Source organism: Cricetulus griseus, chromosome 8 (assembly GCF_003668045.3).
Source record: "Cricetulus griseus strain 17A/GY chromosome 8, alternate assembly CriGri-PICRH-1.0, whole genome shotgun sequence".
Lineage (NCBI taxonomy): Eukaryota > Metazoa > Chordata > Mammalia > Rodentia > Cricetidae > Cricetulus > Cricetulus griseus.
The window spans coordinates 93,382,801-93,409,784 of record NC_048601.1 but is presented as its reverse complement, the minus strand read 5'-3'; the positions used below and the strand labels follow the sequence as shown (position 1 = coordinate 93,409,784).

The window sequence follows — 26,984 nt, the reverse complement described above, 5'->3', positions numbered from 1 at the left end:
CATCCTAGGGCCTTCACCCAGTAGCTGATGGAAGCAGAAGCAGAGACCCACAGCTAAGCACTGAGCTGAACTCCTAGAATCCAGTTGTAGACAGGGAGGAGTGATGAGTAAAGGGGTCCAGAGCAGGCTGGAAAAACCCACAGAAACAGCTGACCTGAACAAGGGGGAGCTCATGGACCCCAGACTGATAGCAGGGAAATCAGCATAGGACCCAACCCCTTGAACATGGGTGTCAGTTAGGAGGCCTGGGTAATCTATGGGGCCTCTAGTAGTGGATCAGAATTTATCACCAATATACAAATGAATGGACTTTGGGAGCCCATTTCACATAGAGGGATACTGTCTCAGCCTAGACACAAGGGGGAGGGCCTAGGCCCTGCTCCAAATGGTATGACAGACTTAAAACATCCCCCATGGAAGGCCTCACCCTCCCTGGGAAGCAGCAAGGGGATGGGGGGGGCAGAGGAGGAGGAGGAGGAGAGGGAACTGGGATTGGCATGTAAAACAAGCTTATTTCTAATTTAAATTTAAAAATGGGGGGGAGAATAGAGGTTTTCACCAAAGATGTTTAGAATTTTTTAAATGACATTTAAAAGTGAAAGGAATTTCAGAAATTCCAGGGAGTTCATCCAAAGTGAATGATAAATAATAAAAGTTATGAACAAAAGACCCTGGGAGCCAGAATGCAGAGAAGGAAACCAAGGGGAAGCAATACATTTAAGACTACAGGTAAGGCTACAAATTCTAAAAACACAAGTGCTGCTCACATGGAATAAAAGCTACAAACATAAAAATGCATGTGTAAAAGAGTGGGATGGAAACCAAAGAACTGACTACAAATCTGTGTTTCCCAAGGTGGACTGCACACAAGTTCTCCTTTAAATGGACACATCTCTTCTTGAGTGAGGTCTCAAGGACGAATGAACTGAAAGCAAGTTATGATGGTGCTTTCTAATCTCCTTGCACTCCAGGAATGACAGCAGCAGCAAATTCCTAAGCAAAAAAGGATAAAGTACTGCAGCAACTCACCACTAAAGGTGAGATACAGCTGGCAGGAGAAGACGGGTGAGCTCAGTACGTGGCAGTGCTTTCCTCTGCTGCCAGAGAAGAACTGTCATGCTGCCACCCCTCCCAGAGAAACCCATAGAACTTCTTAGGGACATCTAACCTGTGGAGAAGGCAATCCAAGCCCTTGGGAGCCACATGCCTTTAGACCGGATTTGAACTGAGGGACCTAGTCCCCAGTGACCTAAGTTTAATATGTATTCTCAAAAGTTAGTAGTCTTAAATTCCAGGTAGAGCTTTGACTTAGAGACAAGCTGTTACAGTATAATGAAATTTTGCTATTTATCTTCTTGTGTAAGCAGGACCAGAAACATCTCTACCCAGCCTGAGAGCCAAGAGCTATTACTGAGAGGCTCATTGTCTGCAGCAGATTTTCTTTAATATCATTAGTCCAAAATATAAAGACATAAGAATTCAGAAAGTCTACGTACTAACCGCCAATTATAGAAAATTTAAATTGTACTTCTTTGAAATGATGCAACAACAAGGAAAATTTAAAAATCCAGATTAATGAAAAACACAAAGACTTAAATAGCTATTTAAAAAAATACCAGAGATATGAAACAGGAACGGGGGAGATGACTCAGTGAGTAAAATGCTTGCTATACAAGCATGAGTTCAGACTCCTAGCACACACATAAAAGCAAGGCTCAGCAGCATATATCTTCACCCCCAGTGCACAAGGAGTTGGGACATATGGATCTTGGGGTTTTACTGGCCAGCCATTCTAACCCAAGCAGTGAGCTCCACATTTTAATGTACCACACATGTACAAATGGATGGACAGGTGAATGGATAGATGGATGAATATACCACTGTTTCCTGACTGTAACCCTGGCTGTCCTGACCACTCACTCTGTAGACCAGGCTGGCCTTGAACACAGAGATCCATCTGCCTCTGCCTCCTGAATGCTAGGATTGAGTTTCAGTTTTTATTCCCAGACAAAACTGGAGTTAAGTTTAAAGTTATGAAGTAAATTAAAAGGTAAAAGTAAGACAAAGTAGAGCATTATTTCATTAAACAGAAAGGGGAGGGATACTGAATATCCACATGCAAAAGGTTAAAACTGGATCCCTATGTCTCACCCTACACAAAAATCAACCGGAAAATAGATCAAAGATCTTAATGTAAGACCTGAAACTACAAGAGGAAGAAAGAAGCAGCGCTGCATGGGAGGACTCCAATAGCTCAAGAAATAAATGTGAAGAACTGGCAAAGGAAATTACAAATTAAAAGGTTTCTGGGCAGCAAAGGAAACAACAGTATGAGGTGTCAACCCACAGAGTAAGAGAAAATCTCTGTCAACTACTCATCTGAAAGAGAATTAAGAACCAGATTATAATTCAAACCTTCATAGTAAAAGAATAATCCAATCAAGAAAATGACACATGATCTAAACAAATATTTCTCATTTAAAAGGGGGGAGGGGCAGGACATCTGACAGAGGGCTGATCTCCAAAATATACAAAAAACTCAAGACGCTAGTCTCCAAAACACCAAACAATCCAATTAAAAAGTGAGGTACAGAACTAAATAGACAATTCTCAACAGAGGAATCTAAAATGGCTGAAAGACACTTAAGAGAGTGCTCAACATCCTTAGCCATCAGGGAAATGCAAATCAAAACAACTCTGAGATACCATCTTACTCCTGTCAGAAAGGCTAAAATGAAAAACAACAATGACAGTTTACGCTGGAGAGGATGTGGCGAAAGGGGAACACTCCTCCATTGCTGGTGGGAGTGCCAACTGGTACAGCCACTTTGAAAATCAGTATGGTAGTTCCTTGGGAAAATGGAAATCTATCTACCATGAGATCCAGCCATTCAAATCTTAGGCATATACCCAAAATATGCACATTCATATAACAAGGACATCTGCTCAACCGTGTTCATAGCAGCACTATTTGTAATAGCAGAAACTGGAAGCAACCTAGACACCCATCAACTGAGGATGGATGGAGAAAATGTGGTACATTTACACAATGGAGTACTACTCAGCGGGAAAAAAAAAATCAATGGAATCTTGAAATTCTCAGGCAAATGGATGGAACTTGAAGAAACCATCCTGAGTGAGGTAACCCAGTGACAAAAAGACAAACATGGTATGTACTCACTCATATATGGATTTTAGATCTAGAGCAAAGAAGTAGCAGCCTACAATCCACACTGCCAGAGAAGCTAGGAAAGAAGGAGGACCCTAAGAGAGACATGCATGGTCCCCCAGAGAAGAGGAAAGGGACAAGATCTCCTAAGCTAATGGGGATCATGGGGGGAGGGGAGAGGGAGTTAGAAGAAAGAGAAGGGGAGAGGAGGACATGAGGGAGCAGGAAGATCTAGTCAGGGGAGGAATGAAGGAGAGCAAGAAAAGGGATACCATCATAGAGGGAGCCATTATAGGTTTAAAGAGAAATCAGGCACTAGGGAAATGTCCAGAGATCTACAAGGTTGACCCCAACTAACAATATAAGCAATAGTGGGGAGGCTACCTTAAATGCCCTTCCCTGATAATGAGATTGATGACTACCTTATATGCCATCCTAGAGCCTTCATCCAGTAGCTGATGGAAGCAGAAGCAGACACCCACAGCTAAACACTGAGCTGAACTCTGGAATCCAGTTGCAGAGAAGGAGAAGTGATGAGCAAAGGAGCCAAGACCAGGCTGGAGAAACCCACAGTAACAGCTGACCTGAACAAGGTGTTGTTCATGGACCCCAGACTGATAGCTGGGAAACCAGCATAGGACTGTTACAGATCCCCTGAAGGAGGAAGTCAGTTTGGAGGTCTGGACAATCTACGGGGCCACTGGTAGTGAATCAGTATTTACCCCTAGTACACAAATGAACTTTGGGAGCCCTCTTCTCATAGAGGGATCCTCTCACAGCCTAGACACACTGGGGAGGGTCTAGGCCCTGCTCAAAATGATATGACAGACTTTGATGATTCCCCAAGGAAGGCCTCACCCTCCCTGGGGAGCAGAAAGGGCTTAGGATGGGGGGGGGAGGGTCAATAGGGGGCAGGGGAGAAGGAGAGGAGGGAAAGGGAGAGGGAACTGAGATTGACATGTAAAATAAGCTTGTTTCTTATTTAAATTTTAAAAAAATTTAAAAATTAAAATTTAAAAAAAAAATTTTAAGGGGGTGGGCAGGATGGGTGATGGTGGCACATACCTTTAATCCCAGTACTCGGGAGGCAGAGGCAGAGGGATCTCTGTGAGTTTGAGGCCAGCCCAGTCTACAGAGTGAGTTCCAGGGCAGCCAGGACTGTTTCGAAGAAAAACCCTGTCTTGAAAAACCAAACAAACAAACAAACAAAAAAGATGGAAAGAAACACAAATGGCCAATGAATATATTTTTAAATTCTCAACATCCTTAAGTATCAGGGAAATGAAAATCAAGACTCCATTTCATCTCAGCCAAAATAGCTGTTATCCAAAATGCTGATGAAGATGTGAACCAAAAGTCATCTTTATCCACACTGGAAGGTATGTGAATCAGTACAGCCACTGTGGAAATAGAGATCCCTAAAAACTAAAAACAAAACTACATATGACCCAGTTATACCACTCTTGGACATATACTCAAAGAAAGTGAAATCTGCATTCCTGGGTTTATTCCAGTGCCATTCACAATAACCTGGATGCCTACTGACAGATGACTGAACCAAGAAAATATGGTATATATACACAGTGGAGAATTATTCAACTCTGAAGGAGGATGAAGCTATGTTATCTGCAGGGAAATGGAAGGAAAAGAAAGAACTCATGTTAAGTGAAGACAGACAAGAAAATGACATATTACATTTTTTTCCATAAGTGGAAACTAATTTTATTAAAGACCTGGAAGTAGAAGACAGAATATTAGGGAAAGGTAAAAGGGCCAAGAGTTATGTGAGAGAAGAGAAGAGTAAAAGGACGAAGTGACACATCAAATCAGTACATATGAGTACACAGCAATGCCACAGAAAAAATCCAATCATTGGTACAGTTAATATACATTAAATAGTTGTGATTGAGGCTGGAGAGATGACTCAGCAGTTAAAAGCACTGGCTGCTCTTCCAGAGGACCTGAATTCAATTCCCAGCACCCACATGGTGGCTCATAACCATTTATAGTGGGATCTGATGCCCTCTTCTGGCCTAATGGCATACATACAGATAGAGCATTCATGTATATAAAATAAGTAAATCTAAATAGTTGTGATTTTAAAATATTGTAAACCAGGAACAATGGCACTCACCTATATTCTCAGCACTTGAGAAATGGAAGTAGAGGATCAGGAGTTCAAGTTCATCCTCAGTTACACAATGAGAGTTCAAGGCTACCCTAGGCTATATGAGACCCTGTCTCTCTCACAAAAAATGAAAAAGACCCACTACAGCACTTTATTAAAAATGATAAAACCCAAAAAATAAATAATATAACCCACAAGGAAGAAATAACTGTCAAGAATTATCATGTACCCATTATAGCACTTTATTAAAAATGATATAACCCAAAAACTAAAAAATAATATAACTCACAAGAAAGACATAACTGTCAAGAATTATCATGTACCAAAAAAAAGTACAGTGCCAAAGTACTTTTTTAAATTGGATAGGTATTGATAAATAAAACAGCTTTTTGGCATGGTAGAATAAGAGGTGGGTGGTACACGTGGCTCTGGTGTGTGCAGGGGCTATTGCTCTTGTAGACCAGGCTGGCTTCGAACTCACAGAGATCCACCTGCCTCCGCCTCCCGAGTGCAGAGATTAAAGGCAGGCACCACCACCACCTGGCTTTTTTTGTTGCGGTTTGGGTTTGGGTTTGGATTTTTCTAGACAGGGTGTCTCTGTGGCTTGCTACTGCAAGAGAATATTTTGGGGGGTTCATTTGTTTGGTTGATGGTTTATTTGGGCGGGTGGGTGGGCGGGTTGGTTGGTTGGTTGGTTGGTTGGTTTTTCAAAACAGAGTTTCTTTGTGTAGCGTTAGCTGTCCTAGAGCTAGCTCTGTAGACTGGGATGGCCTCAAATTCACAAAGATCCAGCTGCCTCAGCCTCCAGAGTGCTGAGTGGCATATGCCACCACCACCCAGCCTGCAAGATAATTTTTTTAACCACACTGAAAAACTGAAGTATGGACACCACTTTAAGGACTCTGTAAAGCAAATGCATGCTGGTGAAGATGTAGAAGAAAAAGATCTTGATAAAGATATGAGTATTTGAAAGATGATGGCCCCGTTTCTCCCACTGAAGACTCACAAAAGAAGATGAGGAGAGAATATATCCTAAATCTAATGAATGTGATATCAAATCGGTAGAAGACAATTTGTGGTAAGTTTGAAATTCCCAAAGAAAGAGTAGAGAAATATAATATATAACAAGAGAAGAGTAAAAAAGAAGCTACATTCTCAGCCAGGTGTTTGTGGCGCACGCCTTTAATCCCAGCACTCGGGAGGCAGAGGCAGGTGGATCTCTGTGAGTTCGAAGCCAGCCTGGTCTACAAGAACTAGTTCCAGGACAGCCTCCAAAAGGCACAGAGAAACCCTGTCTTAACAAAAAAAAAAAAAAAAAAAAGAAGCTACATTCTCTAAAAAGGCTTCTAAGGCCAAAGATGAACATGTGACTATCAAAGCAGGCTTGTCTTGAACATGAATGAGGTCAGAGTTGAAAACACCTATGAATAGGTGTTTGTTTCAATGTAACACTGGCATATCCTGCACACAGATCTGTAGTATTCTAAATGTGATAGGAATGAATATGACCTGAACTCATTCTTTAGAGACATGGGGTATAAGCAAGGGAGAGGCAGACCTACACTAAAATGGTTCCTGAAGTAAATTGTTTGAAGAAATTGATATAAAGATTCTCCAGTGAACGGCTTTGAAATTTTCATGAACATGTCTGGCCTTAATGCATGGAGAGAGAAAAGAATAATGGGCTGATAGCACAACTGAATTAAGCACTGGTTCTTTGATAAAGAGCTATCTTCAGAAATCTTGAACTTCAGTGACTTTGATGGACAGTGAAGGAATCACACGTGAATTCCTTAAAGATGTATTAACTTTATAAAAAAATAAAACACTATTTTAGCTAGGAGACATTAATTCATTATGAAGAAAAAGTAAACCTAAACCAAGTAAGTAAGAGAAAATATGAATTTTAAAAGACCCTAGGATTAGGGCTGGAGAGATGGCTCAGCAGTTAAGAGCACTAGCTGGTCTTCCAAAGGACCCAATTTGAATTCCCTGCGCCCACATGGTAGTTCACAACTGTCTGTAACTCCAGTTCCAGAGGATCTGGCATCCTTACACATATATGCAGGCAAAACCCCAACATACATAAAAAATAAGTAAATAAATCTTAGAACAAAATTAAAGATCCTTAGAGGCCTTCCTCAACTGCTAAAGAATACCTATCTACAAAGTATCAATAACTAACATACTTAATAATGAGAAGTGCAAAGCTTTTCTAAGATATACAACAAGGCAAGGTCACCTTTTCTCATAATCTTCAACACAGTACTAGGAATCCTAGTTAGTGCAAGAAGACAAGAAAAAGGAGTTAATAAGTAAAACTGCCTTTGTACACAGATAACTACTAGCTATACAGAAAAATCTGAGTGAATACACAAAAACCTAGAGCACACTTCATAATTGTAGCAAGAATGAAGGTTAATATACTGAAGTCAATCACTTTCTTATATGCCAGAATGCACAAGTGAAATTTTTGTTTTGGTTTGGTCTTGGTTTTAGTTTTAGGGTTTTGCTGTTGATTGCTTTTTTGTTTTGAGATAAGGTCTCACTATATAGTTCTGCCTGTTCTGAGGCTCACATGTAGACCAGACTGGCCGTGAAATGACACAGACCTGCTTCTACCTGTGGAAATGCTGGGATTAAAGGTATGTGCCACCCCCCCCCCCGACAACCAAAAAATAAAAAAGAAAGAAAAGACTGGGAAGTGGTGGTGTATGTCTTTTATCCCAGCACTAGGAAGGCAGAGGCAGACTCACTCTCTGTGAGTTAGAGGCTGGTCTGGTCTACAGAGCTAGTTCAGGCCAATCAAAGAAATCCTGTCTTGAAATAAAAAACAAAAAAAAAAAAAAAGTGTGTGCTACCAGTCCAAGAACAAGTGAAATTTAAAGGTAAAACCACACACCATTTACACTAGTATGACAATATATATAGTTACATAAATATGAATGGATTTTAACCATGTATTTATAAATCTAACAAAATACATTTAAAATGTTCATTAAAAAACATGAAACTCTGATGGAAGAAGTCTAAATATAACTTTAATTAATGGGAGATAGGATAGCCCATGTTCATGAACAGGAAGTGTAGGATGCTGTCTTTGTGGGGCTGCAGGTGGAGCCAGCCAAGCAGCCCAAGGTTTGTACCTGAGAGGGACAACTTCTTGTTACCTGGTCTTGAGGGTCAGAAGTAACCACACCTTCAGACCAGGTCTGTTGTCATTTAGAATAAAACAGGCAAGGCCAACTTCGAACATTGTACTGTAACCACGTCTTTGACTTTTAGGTCTTATGCCTTACTGAGGAAAGTTTTGAACTCTCTGCCCTTGAGCCAAGATGGAGTGAAGCCAACTTTATGGGCACCCACAAGGAAGATATTTGAACTATTTGAACTACAAAATGAATACAATCCAAATCAAAATCCAAGCAAGTTACTTTGTAGATAGAAACAAATTGATTCTAAAGTTTATGTGGAGAGACAAAACCCAGAATAATCAGCACAATTTAAAACAGCATAATCAGGAAAAGAGTAAAATCAAAGGACTTTTGTAAAGTAAAAGTAAAGCTTAAGTAATCAAAATTGTATAGTAATGATGAAGTATTGACCAATGCAACAGAAAAGTAATGCTAGAAATATAACCATATTATACAATTAGCTGGTCTTTCACAAAGCACAAAGACAATACAATGAGGAAAATAATAATTGTTGAAACACCTAGACATCTACCCACATGCAAAAAAACAAGGAGTAATACAAATTTCACAAAGCAAGCACTTCAGTCTATTACCACAATTATGACATATCCACCTGTGCTCACTGGGATTTCCCAAAGACGGCCCTCAGAACTTGAGGGGCAGATTCATGAGTCTGCCAAGCAGATCTACCCTGACAGAACTTTCAGGAGCTAACAGATGTACACCACCAGGTGCACCAGACCCAGAGGAATGAGTGAGCCTGCCACTTCTCTGGGCTGGCACCATAGTTCAATGGTAGAGGACCCATGTTTGGTGTCCAGTAGCAATGGGACAACCTACAACTACTTCTAACTCCAGTTCCAAACGATCTGGTGCCCTCTTCTGACTTCCATGAGCAGCAGGTACATACATGATATACAGACATAAATGCAGACCAAACATTCATACATATAAATAAATGAATTTTTTTAATAAACTGACAATTAACCTATGGCCTTAGAAGCCAGAGCAGCAGTTACTCTTGGAGGAGACAAAAGTTACAGCTGTAGAGGAAAGGTGGGCCTTGGCATGGTAGTAAAACTCTGTTTCTGCTTCTGAAACCAGGATTAGTCAAGTATGTTTAGTAAGAAATGCATCTAGGGCATACTTACAATTATAGATTCCTTCCTTGTGGTATAAATGTTGTGGGAGTAACCAACCACTTTCTGATTGGATTTAAGGTCCACTTCATAAAAGGAAACCCATACCTGGCACTGACTGTTACTGGAGACAAGAACCTGTGGCTAGAAAAGTCATAGGCCCTAAGAGGACCTATTACCATTTTATTACTAAATGGACTTCATATTAAACTGACTCCTAATGACTTATTGTTATATCCACAGATTAACCTTGATCAGAGATGTTTTCTGTGTATATGACTACTAACAGAGGTCAAAAAAGGTGCAGTGTAAGAGAATAAAGAATGAATGCTCAGCCCTAAATAGGACTTGTATATCATTCTCCGTCTTCTTAAGGTTTAAAATAATTGTGGAAGAGGGGACAGAAAGATAGTAAGAGCCAGAGGCAGTAGACAGCCATAAGGAAGCAGTGTTTTCCAGTTACAACAGGGAGGTTGTACAAATGAAATGAGGACGATTGTGAAAACACACACAAAACTTGGGCAAGCTCAGTCCAAAATCTCACCCTGGAGAGGGGATGTGTGCATGAAGTCCCACCTCTAACTGACAAGTTACTGGTAATCGGTAGAGGCTGAGAGGGGGAGAGTCAGTTTTCTTTAAGGGTGTGGCACTTCATAGGTCAACCACACTCCAATGAATGTCCACACACATAAGAGTATAAGAGCAGCACAAATCTCATTCAAACGTTTTTTTAAAAAATGTCACGAAGTTGAGTAGATAAAAAGAGGTCTGGGAGAAGTTGGAGAGGAATGAATATGATCAAAATATCTGTATGAAAGAATAAAAAATAAAAATCAAACCAAATATACCGTCCCAAATTCTATCAGCACAAACTTCTGCATCTCCTTTTACTCCCATAAGATCTGGCAAGCCAATTCTCAATTTTCAAAATCAGTAACTGTACAAACTGGACTACTCTGAACCAGAATTTGCTCGCCTCAAACCAAGGGTGTGACCGAACAGGCAAAGTGAGCTAAAAGAGGGGTGTATGCAAATATGTAACTTGGACATACTTTACAGAATTATGGAGACACAAATAAACTCATTTATATACTGTAGGGTATCCTGAAAGGTGCTCATCACAGAACTTAGGCAATCAAGTTGGCTTCCTGACCTGCTAGCTGCAGCAGTATGAAGCAGGTCTATCCTTTCCAGAACAGGCTTCTGCTGTCGCCTGTCCCAGGAGAGACCTGCCTTCCCTCCTCTGGAAGTTTTTAACTGTCCTGGCTAGGGGAGCAGAGTGGGGAGACGTGAGTGGGAGGCCAGAGTCACTGCCAGGCTGGAAGCTTGGGAAGCCATGCAGTCTGCACCGCCTACACCTTAGCCACAGCCGGCTCAGCCCAGGTACCACATACCAGGCTAGAGGAAAAGCGGCACCACCCATCACCCTACACCCTGAGAGTCAGCAGGAGATAAAAAAATAATAATAATAAACTCGGGCCGAGTGTTGGTGGTGCACGCCTTTAATCCCAGCACTCCGGAGGCAGAGACAGGTGGATCTCTGTGAGTTCGAGACCAGCCTGGTCTACAAGAGCTCGTTCCAGGACAGCCTCCAAAGCCACAGGGAAACCCAGTCTCGAAAAACCAAAAAAAAAAATAAAAATAAAAAAATAAATTCCGGTGAAGAAGGAAGTGAAGACGGTGAGGCAGGTGCTAGAGGAGCAGATGAGGTGAGTGAACACACACATGGCACGGGTTAAGTGTAGGTGACTGGGACTAGTGACATGAGGGAAGGTTTGCAAGTGATGGGAGGGGAGAGCAAGTGGGCACAGCTGACTGAAGGGCAGCGATGACAGGAGACAGTGCAGGTGCCTGGAGGGGACACAGGTGGCAGGAGGGACAAAGGTGGTGGGAGCGGGGCAGGACGAGCAGGTGTCGGGAGGGGGTGCAGGTGAAGAGAGGACCGATGGGAGGGGAGGGAGCGCGGGTGGCGCCCGGAAGGTCTAGGAAAGGAAAGGGCAGCGGGTGATGGGAGAGGGACACAGGTGAGGAGACGGGGAACAGGTGACAGAGGACGTGGGCGACGCGGGCGCGCGGGGCGTCGGGGTCGGTCTGCAGCAGACCCGGCGGGGCGCTGGAAGGCCAGCACGGGCGGGGGTCTGGGGAGAAGCTAGGGGGCCACCCCGGTCTGCGGCGCAGGACCAAGGGAGCCGCGGGCCACGCACCGTGGACTCTCGCACTTGGCTGTGGAAGTGCTGCTCCCGCGCCGACACCTCGTCCTGCCCTTCCATCCTCCTTCATGCCCGCCGCAGGGCCGTCCGCGTCCTCGCGCTCCGCCGCACCATTGCCCGCGGGCGCCGGGGCTGCACGGCCGCTCGCTGCCGGACGGGAACGCCGCCGAGACCGCAGCGGGCACGGAAAACGCCGCCTCGGCCGCCGCCTCGGCTCAGGAAGAAGCGGCTCCCGCTGCGGGAGGCGGAGAACGGCCGCCGCCGGGCGGGGCTTGCAGCCGGGGCGGGACCTGTGCGTCACTCGGAGGGCGCCGCACGTCAGAGACGCGCGCCTCGGCGCCGGGTGCGCGGGGCTGAGGGTCGCTAGGCGCCAGGGGGTGTGGCTGGCGGAGTGGGGGCGGAGCTTTCGGGCCCAGGTCTGACCTGGGCGCCCCGCGCGTGCCCGGGCACCGCGGAAATCTTGCAGCGGGGTCTGCGGTGTCGGCGTCCAGTCTTGCTGCCGGGGCCCAGGGCTGGGAACAAGGGCGGTGCAGAGGAAGGTCTAGAGGCGGGACCCTTGGTGAGGGAGGGCTTGGGGGCGTGGTGAGATGCAGGTGCACCTCTCCCTCTTTGGCTGGCTGAAGCTTCTGGATGACCCACCTGCCCCTCCCCTGCTCTCCACATCAGAGCTCACACGAGGCTAGCCTAGCCTGAAGAACTGGCCAGAGGAGCACTGGGGTCTACTCCCAAGCAGGTGCAAAGCTGGAAAGCGGTTGCAGAGTAGCGCTCTGGGCGCAAGCCAGAGGCCCACCCTCTGCTGAGATAAGAGACACGCTGCTGTTCTGCAGGACAGAGATAGCGCGGTTCCCAGCCCTGCAGATGAGCAGGGCAGCTCAAGTTCATGGCCTTCTGTAGGCCTTACCGTGCTTATTTGGAGCTCTGCAAAATATGCTAGCACTGTAATTTCCCTCCATTCTGCAATTCTTTTGCTTTAAAAGGGTAATTTAAAGGAGTACTTGGTTTGGTTTTCGAGACAGGTTTCTCCATGTAGTTCTGGCTGTCCTGGAACTCGGAGATCTGCCTGCCTCTGCATCCCTCTGCTGGGATCAAAGGTTTGTGCCACTGCCACCACCCAGGTCTTTTTTTTTTCTTTTTCAGATTCTTTTTATTTGAATTAGAAACAAGATTGTTTTACATGACAATCAATCCCAGTTCCCTTCTCCCTTCTGTCCTCCCCTACAACCCCGCCCCAACTAAAACCCTACCTATCCCCTAACCTTTCTGCTTCCCCTGGATGGTGAGGCCTTCCATAGGGTGTCATCAGAGTGTATCATATCCTTTGGGATAGGGCCTAGGCCCACCCCCATGTGTCTTGGCTCAGGGAGTATTCCTCTATATGGAATGGGCTCCCAAAGTCCACACCTATGCTAGGGATAAGTACAGGAGGTCCCGTAGATTTCCGAGGTTTCCTCAATGAAATCCATGTTCCTGGGGTCTGGATCAGCCCCATGCTGGTATTCCAGCTATCAGTCTAGGGAGCAAGAGTTCCCCGATGTTCAGGTCAGCTGTTTCTGTGGGTTTCACCAGCCTGGTCTGGACGCCTTTGCTCTTCACTCGTCCTTCTCTGCATCTGGATTCCAGTTCAGTTCAGTGATTAGTTGTGGGTGTCTGCTTCTACTTCCACCAGCTGCTGGATGAGGGCTATCGGGTGACACATAAGTCAGTCATCAATCTCATTATCAGGGGAGGGCATTTAAGGTAGCCTGTCCTCTGTTGCTTAGATTGCTAGCTGGTGTCATCTTTGTAGATCTCCAGACATTTCCCTAGTGCCTGATTTCTCTGTAAACCTAAAGTGTCTCCCTCTATTATGTTAGCTCCATTCTTGTTATCTTCTATTCTTCCCCTGACTCATACTTTCTGCTCCCTTATGTCCTCTACATCCCTCCTCTTCTCCCCTTCTCATTCTCCTAGCTCCCCCCCCCCTCTTGCTGTGCTCTCAATTTGCTCAGGGGATCCTGACCCTTTCCCCTTCTCCAGGGGACCATGTATGGTCTCTCTTACACCCCCCAGGTCTTAAAGGAGTATTTGTAATTTTGTTTCTGGGTTCATTTGTCAGGAGATCTTGGAGTACCTGAGGCAGCCTGTGTTCCAGATACAGCAGGCTGATCATCCAGTAACAACTTACAGCTGGTTGAATTCAAACAAGTTCACCTTTGATGTGTCTTTAAATATCTCAGCCCTAAAGAACTAGGAAAAGACTAGTATCCTGGTCTCTTTTTCTTGACACCCACATTCTGAGAGCTAGGTTAAATACCCACCTGAACTGCTCTAGATGATTTCTGGGGACATCTGTCCAAATGAGAGGATAAACACATCAGCTTTTGAAGTGTGTGGCGGTTTGGCACCTGTTCCAAAAAGTGAAAGCATACAGTATTTCACATCTTTGCAATCAGATACTGCAAACACATAAACCTTTACATTTCTGTTACAGAGCTATTCGTGGAGGCTCGCCCACCCTTTATTTAGTTGTTTCACTGTCTTTGCCACTTTTGAAACTTAACCCAGGATGGTCAGCTTCAAAAATGAACAGAAACTCCCACTCCCCTGCCAGGCACCTTGGCTCACCCCTCTGCCCTCTGGCTTTGCTTCTCTTCCGATGAGAAGCAGTCACCCTTGAATGACCAACAAGTGTTTTAAAAGACGTTTCATTTACTTAATATTTGGAACACATTGCTGAAACCTAAATGATGCAACTCATCACACTCACCTGGTGGGATGTTGTCACGAATGTATGGGTACAAGAAATTCTCTTGGGCTCCAGGTAAACCAGTACAGTGTCTCCAACATAATGTAGCCTTGTCTTGTAAAGCTGGAAATAGTCAGCAACTGCACTCCAGTCCACCAACATAGAGAGGCTCCTGCACAGTGCGTCAGGCCGGGGGAGACGGACAAAAAGCTGCACCTGCACTGCTAGAATGAGTACAAGCCGCCCTCAGCCCAGCTACCCACCACCGTAGAGTGGAGAAATGACATGTGCTGGGGCAAAACTCCATGAAAAGGGCCACAACTGACAATGCAGATGGATCTCTAAAACAAAGTGTGGAGCAAAAGAAAACCACAGAAAAATAGGTATGAGTCCACTTACATAGATCAGAGCAATGCAAAATAGAACAATGCAAAACAGGAAAATACAGCATTTGTGAGGCAAATGTGCAGTAGACCTGGAAGAAAAGCAGGGAATGATAGAACTCTGAAATGGCAGGGTCAGGGCATGGACTGGAAAGAGGTGTCTGTAGCTGCAAAGACTTGATGGTGACGCCACATATCTTTAAGTGGGGATGGGTTTTTCACAGTCCTATTATATTGTTGCTCTTTATACCATATACATAATGTATAATTCACAGAATGTATCTGCTAAATATTTAATAAAGCAATCTCTTTTCTTCCTTTTATTGCAAATAGCTTTTTCCCTCACATAATATATTTTGATTACAGTTTCCCTTCCCCCTACTCCTCCCCAGTCTTCACCATACCCATTCTGACCCATTCTTTCTGTCTCATTAGAAGACAAACAGGCACCTGGCAGGGTTTGCTTTTTCCCGGTTGATTATTTCCCAGTTTGCCTTTAACCCCAGCTCTCAAGGCAGAAACAGGCGGATCTCTGTGAGTTTGAGGTCAGCCTGATATACAGAGCGAGTGCCAGGACAGTCAGGGCTACACATAGAGACCCTGTCTTGAAAAACAAAACAAGAGCTGAAGAGATGGCTAGGTGGTTAAGAGCACTGACTGCTCTTCCAGAGGACCTAGGTTCAATTCCCAGCACCCACATGGCCACTCAAAACTGTCTGCAACTCCAGTTCCAGGGGTTCCAATACCCTCACACAGACATACATGCAGGCAAAAGACCAATTTACATAAAATAAAAATACATTTTAGGGCTGGAGAGATGGCTCAGTGGTTAAGAGTACTGGCTGCTCTTCCAGGGGTCCTGAGTTCAATTCCCAGCAACCACATGGTGGCTCACAATCACCTTGAATGAGATCTGATGTCCTCTTCTGGCCTGCAGGGATACATGCAAACAGACACTGTGTTCATAATAAATAAATCTTTTAAAAATACATTTTAAAAAACAAGTCCGTTTTAAGAAAAACAAAACAAACAGATTTCTAAGGAATATTAACAAAATATAATAAGATAAAACAAAAACTAACATATTGAAATAGAACAAAACAAATAGAAGGACAAGAGCTCAAGAGAAGGCACACTTAAGAATCCCATAAAAATACTAAACTGGACACCATAATATATATGTAAAGAACTCAAGGGGTAAAAAGAGAGAAGGGAATACATACATGTATACATATATATATATATATATATATATATATATATATATATATTAAGAAAAACTTTAAAATTCCTGCCACATTATGAGACAAAGATCCTCCAAAGATACACTGAGCTCATTTTCTGTCGACCACCTGCTGGGCATGCAGCCTACCCTTAATAGTCATTTGTTTCCCCAATGAGACTCTCTTGAGGAAAACTACATTTTCATTTGCAAGTGATTATCAATTGGAGATGGCTTCATGTTTAGGGATGGGGGCTGTGTCCACTTCTCCTTTCAGCTCTAGAATGCTATATGGGGCAGACCTGTGCAGGCCCTGAGCACCCAGTCTCTGAGTTCATATGTACATTGATCCTATTGATTTAGAGGGCCTTGTTTTCTTGGTGTCCTCCATTCCCTCTGGCTCTTACACTCCTTCTGCCTCCTCTTCCACAGAGTTTTTTGAACCCTGGGAGGGAGGGTCTGATGGAGACATCCCTTTAGGGCTGAGTATTCCAAGGCCTCTCATTCTCTGCATTGTGTCTGGATGTGGGTCTCTGTATTTGTTCCCATCTGCTGCAGGAGGAAGCTTCTCTGCTGATGGCTGAGCACTGCTCTATAAGATAGCAGAATGTCAGTAGGAATCATTTTATCACTGTATTTTTTAAAGATCAGTAGTATCTAGTTTTACCCTAGGTCCCTGGTATATCTAGTCTCAGATTCTTAGTCACCCAAGCAGTGTTGGGTATGGGCTATTCCATCTCAAGGAGCGGCCTTAAGTCAAATCAGATACTAGTTGGTCATTCCCGCAAACTTTGTGCCACCATTGTACTAGCATATCTTACAGGCCACACCCTGCCTATGTTCTCTCTTGAGTGCCAAGATTGAGCACAAAGAGAAAAAGACACTCGGTGAATAGACACAGAAGCCATAACTAAAACCCACACTGCTTGTTCCAATACCTCCTGTCAGCAGAACACAAGAACTCTTCAAGCCAAGTGTCCACATGGTAGGGAGGTCTGGGCCGCCAAGAACATGAGCTGACTCTGCTGTTCACTTTCTTAGGTGGAGATTGAGAGCATAACCTCATTTATGAACAGAATTAGGGATTAAACTCAGGGTCTTGCACATGATAAGCAAATACTCTGCCACCGAGCTATGCATCCTCAGCCCCTGATTACCGCATTTTAACCATGTATTTGAGGCAAGCTATAAGTGAAAATGTAAATAATTTTACAGTAATAGGCAACTGATGACAGATGATAGCTAAGTGGATATCTGATAAAAGATACATGATTGATAAATGATAGTGAAAGATTTTAGTTTGCTGAGAGAAAAAGTTTCCCAAAGGCCTCGGCCCAGGACAAGGAAATTGGCCCCAACCTGAGGTCAGACAAACAATCCTTTTTGGGTCACACCTGGCCAACAGACAATCGGGGACTTTCTAGGGTACATTCTGTGGTTTTTCTTTGTAGAAAAGCAGGTCACACCTGGGTGACCACTCTAACATGAGATCATACTTTGTAATCAATCACTTTGTGCCCCTTGCCTGTATGCTGATCTGCGGTTTTTTTCTACATAAGGAGCTTGCACCCCATGCTGGGGTGTGCAGCTTGACCGGTATTGCTGACACCCAAATGCGAATTTGTTCAATAAACTCTCTTGCTTTTGCAGCTCTTGGTCTGGTTTCTGAGTCTGGGGGCTCCTCGGGATCCTGAGGCCCTTAGGGATCTGGGGGTCTTTTCAATAGATGTCCTAGTTTGCTTTATACTGTTGTGATAAACACTACAACCAAAAACTTTCATCTTATAGCTTGTAGTCCATCATCCAGGGAATGCAAAACAGGAACCTGGCAGCAGGAACTGAAGCAGAAGCCTTGGAAGAATGCTGCTTTCTGGCTCGGGCCCTATGGCTTGCTCAGCCAGCTTTCTATACAACCCAGGACCTCATGCCCAACGGTCACATCACCCACAGGAGGCCCGAAAGTCCCAAGTCATGAAGACTGCAGTTTGGATCTCAGCACTCATGTAACTCCCTGGGCATGGTCCCCCAATGCCTGTAGCCCCAGCACTGAGGAAGGGTGGAGACAGGATTTCTGAGGCTTGCTGGTGACCAGCCTACTGTAAAAGCAAAACTCACAAGCTCCAGGTTCAGAACAAGAACCCACCACAAGGGAATCTAGTGGAGAGTGACAGGGTATCTGACACTCTCCTCTGGCCTCCACATGCATATACAGCCACTTACACTCACAGACAAGAAAAAATTTAAGTCAAGGTAATTGTCTTAAAAAATATTGAAAGAGCCAAGGACAGTGGTGGCACACACCTTTAATCCCAGCACTTGGGAGGCAGAGGCAGGCAGATCTCTGTGAGTTTGAGGCTATCCTGGTCTACAGAGTGAGTTCCAGAACAGCCAGGGCTACACAGAGAAATCCTGTCTTGAAAGAAAAAGTCTGCAAGAGTTTCTCAATCAGAAGTTTTGTTTTGGTTTGGTTTGGTTTGGCTTGGCTTGGTTTGGTTTGGTTTGGTTTGTTTGGGTTTTTGAGGCAGGTTTCTCTTGGCCATGGCTGTTCTGGAACTCACTCTGTAGACCAGGCTGGCCTGAAACTCAGAGATCTGCCTGCCTCTGCCTCCACAGTGCTGGGATTAAATGCATGTGCCGCCACCACCCATCTCAGAAATTTTTATTACAAACAAGAAAAGTAAACCTGTACCAACTGAAGCCTAAAAGAGCCTTATTAAAAGAATATCATGCTGGAGAGATGGCTCAGCAGCTAAGAGTGCTCACCTCTCTATCAGTGCACCCGAGCTCCAATCTCAGAACCCACATCTGGAGGCTCCAAGGGATTTGACACCCTGCTTCTGATCTCCATGGACACCCACACAAGCAAAAGTAAACAAACACATAATAAATAAATAAATAAATAGATAAATAAAATACAAACAGACCTCTTTTTTAAAAGAGCATTCCCACATTCCTTTACCCCAAAATTAACTTAAAATGGTGTCTGAAAAAATGTCAGAATAAGGACTTCCAAAATGCCCCTCCTCTGTTGAGGCGATGAGAACTCAGACCGAAGTTGTCAGAATCAATAGCATCAGCACCCTGGAGATTAACCAAAGGTTCCCAGCAGTCTGCAGAGCTTGTATCCAAGAAAATAAGCTGAACCTAGGTGTAAAGAGCAAGCTCTATGGGAGATAAAAATCCCAGGTATGTCTTCACTACCTGGGTTAGGTGATGACTTCTAAAATACCACATGTAACACACCAACAGCAAACAGCAAAAGGTGAGACAGGCTTTCCCAAGACAAGAAAATACAGGCAACAGAGAGGGTTCAATAAGAATTTACATTCATCTTGACACAGACACAAATGCATTGCTCTAGAAGCAACTATAGATTTGTGTGTGTGTGTGTGTGTGTGTGTGTGTGTGTGCCTCTGAACTGGTAAGCTTGCTTCTCTTCTGCCTGTCAGCTGAGAAGAGCCCATTAGCAATGATTCCCCAGGAACAATAAGCAGACTCAGTACCAAGATCTTTGTTTCTCACACTGATAACAGGCACCAAGAACATGTGGCATAGAAATAGAAATGAGGCCTTTGTTGGGCCTCAGCTTGAGCCAGCTAACTCAGGTCACCACTGATAAGAAGTAACCAGCTGCTCACTTGAGCAAAGAAGACAACAGGCTTTTATTGATTTTTCAGGAGTTGTGTCTGAGACTGGGTTTCTATCGCTGTGAAGAGACACCATGACCAAGACAACTCTTAATAAGATAAACATTCAGTTGTGGCTGGCTTACAGGTATCATTATGGGGGAGTATGGCAGCATACAGGCAGGTATAGTGCTGGAGGAAGAGCACAGAGTTCTACACCTGGGTCAGCAGGCAGTAGGAAGACAGGGTGAGCCACTGGGCCTGGCTTGAACTTCTGACACCTCAATGTCCATGTACCCTTCACCCCCCAGTGACAACTCACTTCCTTCAACAAGGCCACACTTACTCCAACAAGGCCACGAATCCTAATAGTACCACTCCCCATGGTCCATGGGGGCCATTTTCATTGAAACCGCCACAGGTGGGCTCAAGGTTAGTCCATTAGTCGTGTTTTGTCATGTTTGGGCAAAAATATGCTGGCCTTGTACTTGATGGGCTAATGGGAAGTCAATGTTATTCAAGAATTGTAGCAATACTTCTGCCATCATGTATTGTGTTAACTCCCTGACCATGTGATAGGAGTGACCGTACTTGAGCTGCTGAGAAAGCCCAAGGGAACAGGCCAAGTCCCCTGTGTTACCATATTGGATAAAACATTTCTCAGATAACTGACCTTTCTTCATGCAGAGCTGGGTACAGTCTTAGTAAAAGGCTGAGGCAGGAAAGGGACAGACACTGCCCATGAAAACATCTTCTATGAAGCATCAGATCAGGACTCCCCAGCACTTTCAAGGTCACTGGAAAGAGAAGTCAGAGAGACTGTCCCAGGGCAAAAATGGCTCTGATTAACAGTGTCTCTAAATTGGTTCATTAGCTGTGACACACAGACCACAGTTGGATGTTGACAGTGGGAGACTGGATATGAGGAGAAAGGGAATTCTTTGTTCTATCTTTGCAATTTTTATGTAAATCTGAAAGCACAATCTGGGAAGACGGGTGAGAATAAAGGAGGGTCACTACAAACCACACAACTCCACACGCAGTCACACAGCTCATTTGCACCCTCACCGACACTGGCCACCTCTGCTTCCTTCTGGACCCAGAATATAGTTGTTGCTTACCACCATAGGCTGGGGTGAGCATGTCTGCTTAGCAGAGCTTGGGTCCTCTACTGCAAAGAAAATATTTGATATTGTGAGCTGCCATCCTGGGAGGGAGTCTTCACTGTGCCAGACAGGGAATCTCACAATAGAGAGGGAAGTTTCAAACACTGTCTAGCCAGAAACAGTACAGAGCTCTCTGAAGATGCAGCACAGCTCAGGTATAAAATCTAAACTGTAAAGAAATGGGCTTTAGAACACGGTCGATGGTAAGCCCTCAGTAGGACCTCAAGTGGCCATTGGCACTAGCTCCTAGGAGCTAATGGCTAATTTCCAGGAATTTTGCAAACTGGTTGTTAAACACTACCATCACTCTAAATTAAATTTCATAAACTTACACACATTATGTACTAAAATGATAATAAATGTGTTTCTTTGGGACTAAACAGCTATGGAACTGGGAGGGACAGAAACTTCTGACTATATCAATGGATCATGGGCAGCTCTGATGACTTTATTTAAACTTACCTCTATAAAGAACCTGTCTCCGGGTGGCGCACACCTTTAGTCCCAGCACTCAGGAGGCAGAGGCAGGAAGATCTCTGAGTTTGAGGCCAGCCTGGTCTACAGAGCAAGTTTCAAGACAGCAGTGCTACACAGGGGAAAAAGGGAGAGGGGGGCTGTCTCCAAAGTCAGTCCCATTCTGATGCCCTGGGGCTTAGGGGATATAAATCAGCCTAAACCAATAGGTAAGATCTGTCTTCTGCTCCACTTTTTCCTCAGGAAGTAGACAGCAAGCTCAGCCAGCCAAGGGGAGAGGTGAGCAGTGGGAGAGACTTCAGGAGAGAAAAGGGAGGAATGACATCATCTGTGGTTTCTTTTTTATTTAAATTAGAAACAATCTTATTTTACATATCAATCCCAGTTCCCTCTCCCTCTCATCATCCCATGTCCCCCACCAACGCCCCATCCCATCCCTCTTCTGCTCCCTAGGGAGGGTGAGGCCTTCCATGGGGGGGAGGTCACCAAAGTCTGTCACATCCTTTGGGGCAGGACCTAGGCCCTCCCCCATGTGTCTAGGCTGGGAGAGTATCCCTCTATGGGGAATGGACTCCTAATCCATTTGTGCACTAGGGATAAATACTGTTCTACTACCAGAGACCCCATAGACTGCCCAGGCCTCCTAACTGACACCCACATTCAGGGGGCCTGGTTCTGTCCTATGATGGTTTCCCAGCTATCAGTCTGGGGTCCATGAGCTCCCCAGGTCAGCTGTTTCTGTGGGTTTCCCCAGCCTGGTCTTGACCCCTTTGCTCATCATTCCTCATTCTCTACAACTAGATTCCAGAAGTTTGGCTCAGTGCCTAACTGTCATCTGTGGTTTCTAAGCAGCACTGGGGAACTCTTCAGTCGCCCTCAATGACAGCATGGACACCTGCCCCAGCACAGATGCCTCAACTGAAAAACCAGCAATGAAAAAACACCCAAAAGGTTTTGTTGACTGTCAGTGGGAACCAATAAGTATGAAAGATTTAAAAGGTATAAAGGAAGCAGTAGTCTCTTATGGCATGCACTCACCATATGTGAAGCAATTAGTAGAGTCATGGGCAAAGAGTAATAGGGTGACTCCTAAGGACTGGGCCATTTAATATCAGCTGTCCTTGAAAATTCATCTCAAATCAAATGGAGAGCTTTTTGGAGGGAAAAAGCAAAAGCCCTCAAACTTCAAGGCTTACAGAAAGGTTATAAAGCTCCCCAAGATAAAATTCTTGGTGAGGGTATTTATGCTAATCCAGAGACTCAAGCTGCATATAATGAAAACATCTTATCTCTATGCCATACAGCATCTTTGAATGCTTGGCATAAGGTTCGTGAACCAAGGGAGAGAATAGAACCCTATACCAAGGTGAAGCAGGTACTGAGGGAATGATATAGTGAGTTTTTACAAAGATTTCCACAGCAGTAGAATTACAAGTAAAAGATTTAGATTCTAGGCCAATACTCATAGAATCTCTAGCTTATGAGAATGCGAATCCACAATGCAAAAAGGTGCTTTGGCTTTAAAGATCAGATCAGCACCATTGTATGAATGAGTCCTGTATACAACCAACATTAAGTATAATGATTATGACACTGGAGCTTGGGTAGGAGAAGCTATCTCCAAAGGTTTAAAAAGACATCAAAATGCCAGATGTTTTAACTGTGGTAGAATAGGACATATAAGAAAAAATTGTAGTCAAGGCATTCCCGGAAATAATGTTCCTTCTAGGAATGAATCAAACAGAAGGCCTCAACCTTCTGGATTATGTAGATGTGGCAAAGGCCAACACTGAACCAATGAGTGTAGATCGACCAGAGACAAGCAAGGAAACCCTTTACAGTCGGGAAACTCCTTGGAGGGTGCCTCTCAAACACCCCCCATGTTGAAAGTGGTTGAGTGGTCCCCGGTCACTGTGGAGGACAATGCTTCTCGGGATGAAATCCAGTGCCTGTTGTAAAAAATCATACAGCTCTGGATGGTAGATTAGCTACAGAGGATGAATCAAACATATATGGAGGAATCAAGAGACGTATATTTTGGCAAACTTCTATAAATGATCAATGACCTAAATTAATAATACAAATAAATAACATTATGCTGATGGGTTTGGTAGACACTAGGGCAGATGTAACTATTATAACTCAAAAATCTTGACCTCCAAGATGGCCCCTGCAAGAGGCAAATGTTCAATTCTTAGGGATCAGAACCCTATCTCAGGTAAAAACAGAGCATGACATGGGTTGAATGTATAGGACCAGAAGGACAAAGAGTAAGACTGAGGCCATATGTGGCTAATATAGTGGTAAATCCATGGCGTCATGTTCTATCGCAGCAATGAATACCCAGATTAACATTCCTCCAGTATCAGATATGAACCATAAACAAGCTCATGGTTGTAGAAAAAATATTATAAGACACTGTAGAAAACAGATACCAACCACCCAGGCTGTACATAAACAGAATACAAGCGCCAGACTTACAGAGGAACTGAAAGCCCTACCCTTAAAATGGCTAACTGATGAACCTGTCTGGGTGGGGCAATGGCCTATGACTTCTGAGAAGCTAAAGGGTTAAGAAAAGCTGGTCAGGAACAGCTAAATGCTGGACATATCAAAGAATCTACCAGCCCTTGGAATTCTCCTGTATTTATTATCAAAAAAATCTGGAAAATGGAGAATGCTTACAGACCTGAGAGCCATCAACAAAGTAATTCTTCCAATGGGCTCTCTACAGCCTGGAATGCCCTTGCCTTCTCTGATTCCTAATGAATGGCCTATTAGAGTTATTGATTTAAAAGATTGTTTCTTCACTATACCTTTACAAGGAAAAGATATGGAAAAATTTGTCTTCAAGGTGCCTATTTACAACAATTCTTAGCCGGTTAAGAGATATCAATGGAAGGTCTTGCCATGGGGAATGTTAAATAGTCCCACCCTGTGCTAATATTTCATGTAAAGATCTTTGGAAATAATTAGTAAACAGTTTCCATAATCCATAATTTACCATTATATGGATAATATACTGTTGACTGATTCTAAGGTAAGAACATTAGAAAACCTGTTTGAGGAAGTAAAGGAAGTTTTACCTCGCGGGGGATTACAGATTGCCCCTGAAAAAATACAAAGAGGGGATTCTATCACTTATTTAGGATATAAAATAAGTCTACAGAAAATTAGACCACAAAAAGTACAGATCATTACCAGACAATAAATGATCTTCAAAAATTACTAGGAGAGATTTCTCAACTACAGACTCTTTCTTTAAATTTATTTAACTTTAACTTTTATTTTATGTGCATTGGTATCAGATCCCCTGGATCCAGAGTTACAGACAGTTGTGAGCTGCCATGTGGGTACTGGGAATTGAACCTGGGTCCTCTGCAAGAGCAGTCAGTGTTCTTAACCACTGAGCCATTTCTCCAGCCCTTCAACTACAGACTCTTATTGGACTAGAAGAGCTTAAAAATGGCCTTAAAAGACAACAAGGACTTAAATAGTCCATGAATTTTATCAGCTGAAGCTGAGAAGGAATTAGAATGGGTAGAAAAGAGACTACGAGAAGCACATGTGGACTGTGTGGATGCAGAACCAGACTGTATTCTGGTTATATTGCCATGTATAGACTACCCTTCAGGGATTCTGATGCAGAGGAAAGATATCATATTAGAATGGATATTTCTACCACATAAACAGAATAAAAAACTAAAAACATATATAGAAAATATCTCTGATTTGATTTTAAAAGGTAAATTAAGACTTCGTCAACTGGCAGGAATGGACCCAGCAGAAATTATCGTACCCTTAACTAATGAGGAAGTTTCCTCCGTATAGAAAGATAATGAATATTGACAAAGAGCTTGCAGTAACTTTTTGGGAATGATTAGCAACAATTATCCCAAAAAGTATGAAAATAAAATTCATAAGGAAAACTATTTGGATCCTTCCACGCATTGTAAGAAAAACAACAATTTCTGGAGTCCCTACATTCTACACTGGCACAAACAAATCAGGTAACACAGGATATAAATAAGGAAATATAAGTAAATAGTTCAAAGCCTTTATAAGTCTGTACAAAAGGCAGAATTGTATGCCATTCTCATGGTACTTATGGATTTTACAGAATCTCTCAATATAGTTATCAACTGTCAATATAGTTATCAACTCTCAATATGCAGAGAGAGTTGTCTTACACATTGAAACTGCTGAATTTATTCCTGATGATACAGAATTAACTTCATTGTTTATACAATTGCAAGAAACTATCAGGAATAAGACTCAGCCTATATATATAAAACACACATCAGATCCCATGCGGGTCTTCCAGGTCCCCTCACACAAGGCAATGATGAGACTGATCACTTATTAATAGGAACTGTTCTAGAAGCCTCAGATTTTCATAAAAAAAAAACACCATGTGAATAGTAAAGGTGTAAAAAGGGATTTTTCCATCACTTTGCAACAAGCCAAGGAAATAGTAAAGAAATTTCATACTTGTTCAGTCTATAACCAAATTTCATTACCAACAGGCAGTAATCCCAAAGGTATACACAGAAATGAAATTTGGCAAATGGATGTGTTTCACTTTGCAGAATTTGGAAAACTAAAATATGTGTACCATACAATAGACACAGTTTCAGAGTTTCAATGGGTCACTGCTCTAAGCTCTGAAAAGGCTGATTCTGTTATCACACACCTCCTAGAGGTAATGGTCACCTACACAAATAAAAACTGACAATTCTCTGGCATATGTCTCCAGCAAATTGAAACAGTTTTTTAAATATTATACCATAAAGCATATAACTGGTATACCACACAATCCTACAGTACAAGCAGTGGTGGAGAGATCTAATTGAGCTTTAAACGAAATGCTCTATAAACAGGCAGGGGTACAAAGACCCCCAAACACAGATTACATAATGCTTTACTAACATTAAACTTTCTTAATGTTAGTGAGAGAGGAAAAACAGTCACAGAAAGACTCTGGACAGTAGGAAAAAAACTTCCAAACTAAACCAGCCGGTGTGCTTCAAGGAGGTATTGACCTCAGTATGGAAACCAGGATATGTGTTACATTGGGGTAGGGTTTTCACCTTTGTTTCTACAGGAGAAGAAAAGCTTTGGATACCATCAAACTTGATCAAGATTCAGTACAAACAGTAGAAACCTCTTGATGAGGAGAAATGATAGGTCATCCACCAAGGTATATCCAACGAGTCGTATGGAGACCTCACAAAGGTAGGGGGAGTGTTTTGTTCTTGTCTTAACAGGAAAACCCATCTCCAAAAAAGCAAAAAGACACAGAACATGTAGATGCCTAAAGAAGATAGGATAGATGTCCAGAAAGAGCTATCATACAAAGAAGAATCTGGCGTATGGTAAAATATTTATACTAAACTGTTTCCCTGCTTCCTAGCAGGGAATAGGGACTTTCGGAGTCCCTATTCACATAAAAATCAAACCTGGCTTTGGAGTTAGACTTGGCCCTCCTTATTTAAACTCTGTTTAAATAAAATCCAGAGTTTCTGTCTCATATCAAAAGGCCATTGGT

The 26,984-nt window shown here is 43.3% G+C and overlaps 1 protein-coding gene and 1 long non-coding RNA gene across 7 annotated transcripts in view; both read right to left on the bottom strand.

Moving 5' to 3' along the window:
- Lmbr1 (limb development membrane protein 1) overlaps nucleotides 1-12,106 on the bottom strand; it is a 135,048-nt gene extending 122,942 nt beyond the window's left edge. For 3 of the 6 annotated variants that reach the window (XM_027428644.2, XM_027428645.2, XM_035448513.1), the window contains exon 1: nucleotides 11,835-12,106. In XM_027428644.2, the coding sequence (XP_027284445.1) occupies nucleotides 11,835-11,900 (66 nt within the window). In that variant the 5' untranslated portion in view covers nucleotides 11,901-12,106. The remainder of the gene's footprint in view (nucleotides 1-11,834) is intronic. The other 3 variants (XR_004770972.1, XR_004770973.1, XM_027428643.2) reach the window with 2 other exon arrangements.
- Nucleotides 12,107-13,472: 1,366 nt separating this feature from the next.
- LOC118239283 lies at nucleotides 13,473-15,414 on the bottom strand. The gene is made up of 3 exons (XR_004771145.1): nucleotides 14,587-15,414; nucleotides 14,138-14,224; nucleotides 13,473-13,520 (listed from the first exon to the last, which is right to left on the bottom strand). It is a non-coding gene; the product is annotated as an uncharacterized LOC118239283 (long non-coding RNA).
- Between the last annotated feature and the right edge of the window lie 11,570 nt (nucleotides 15,415-26,984).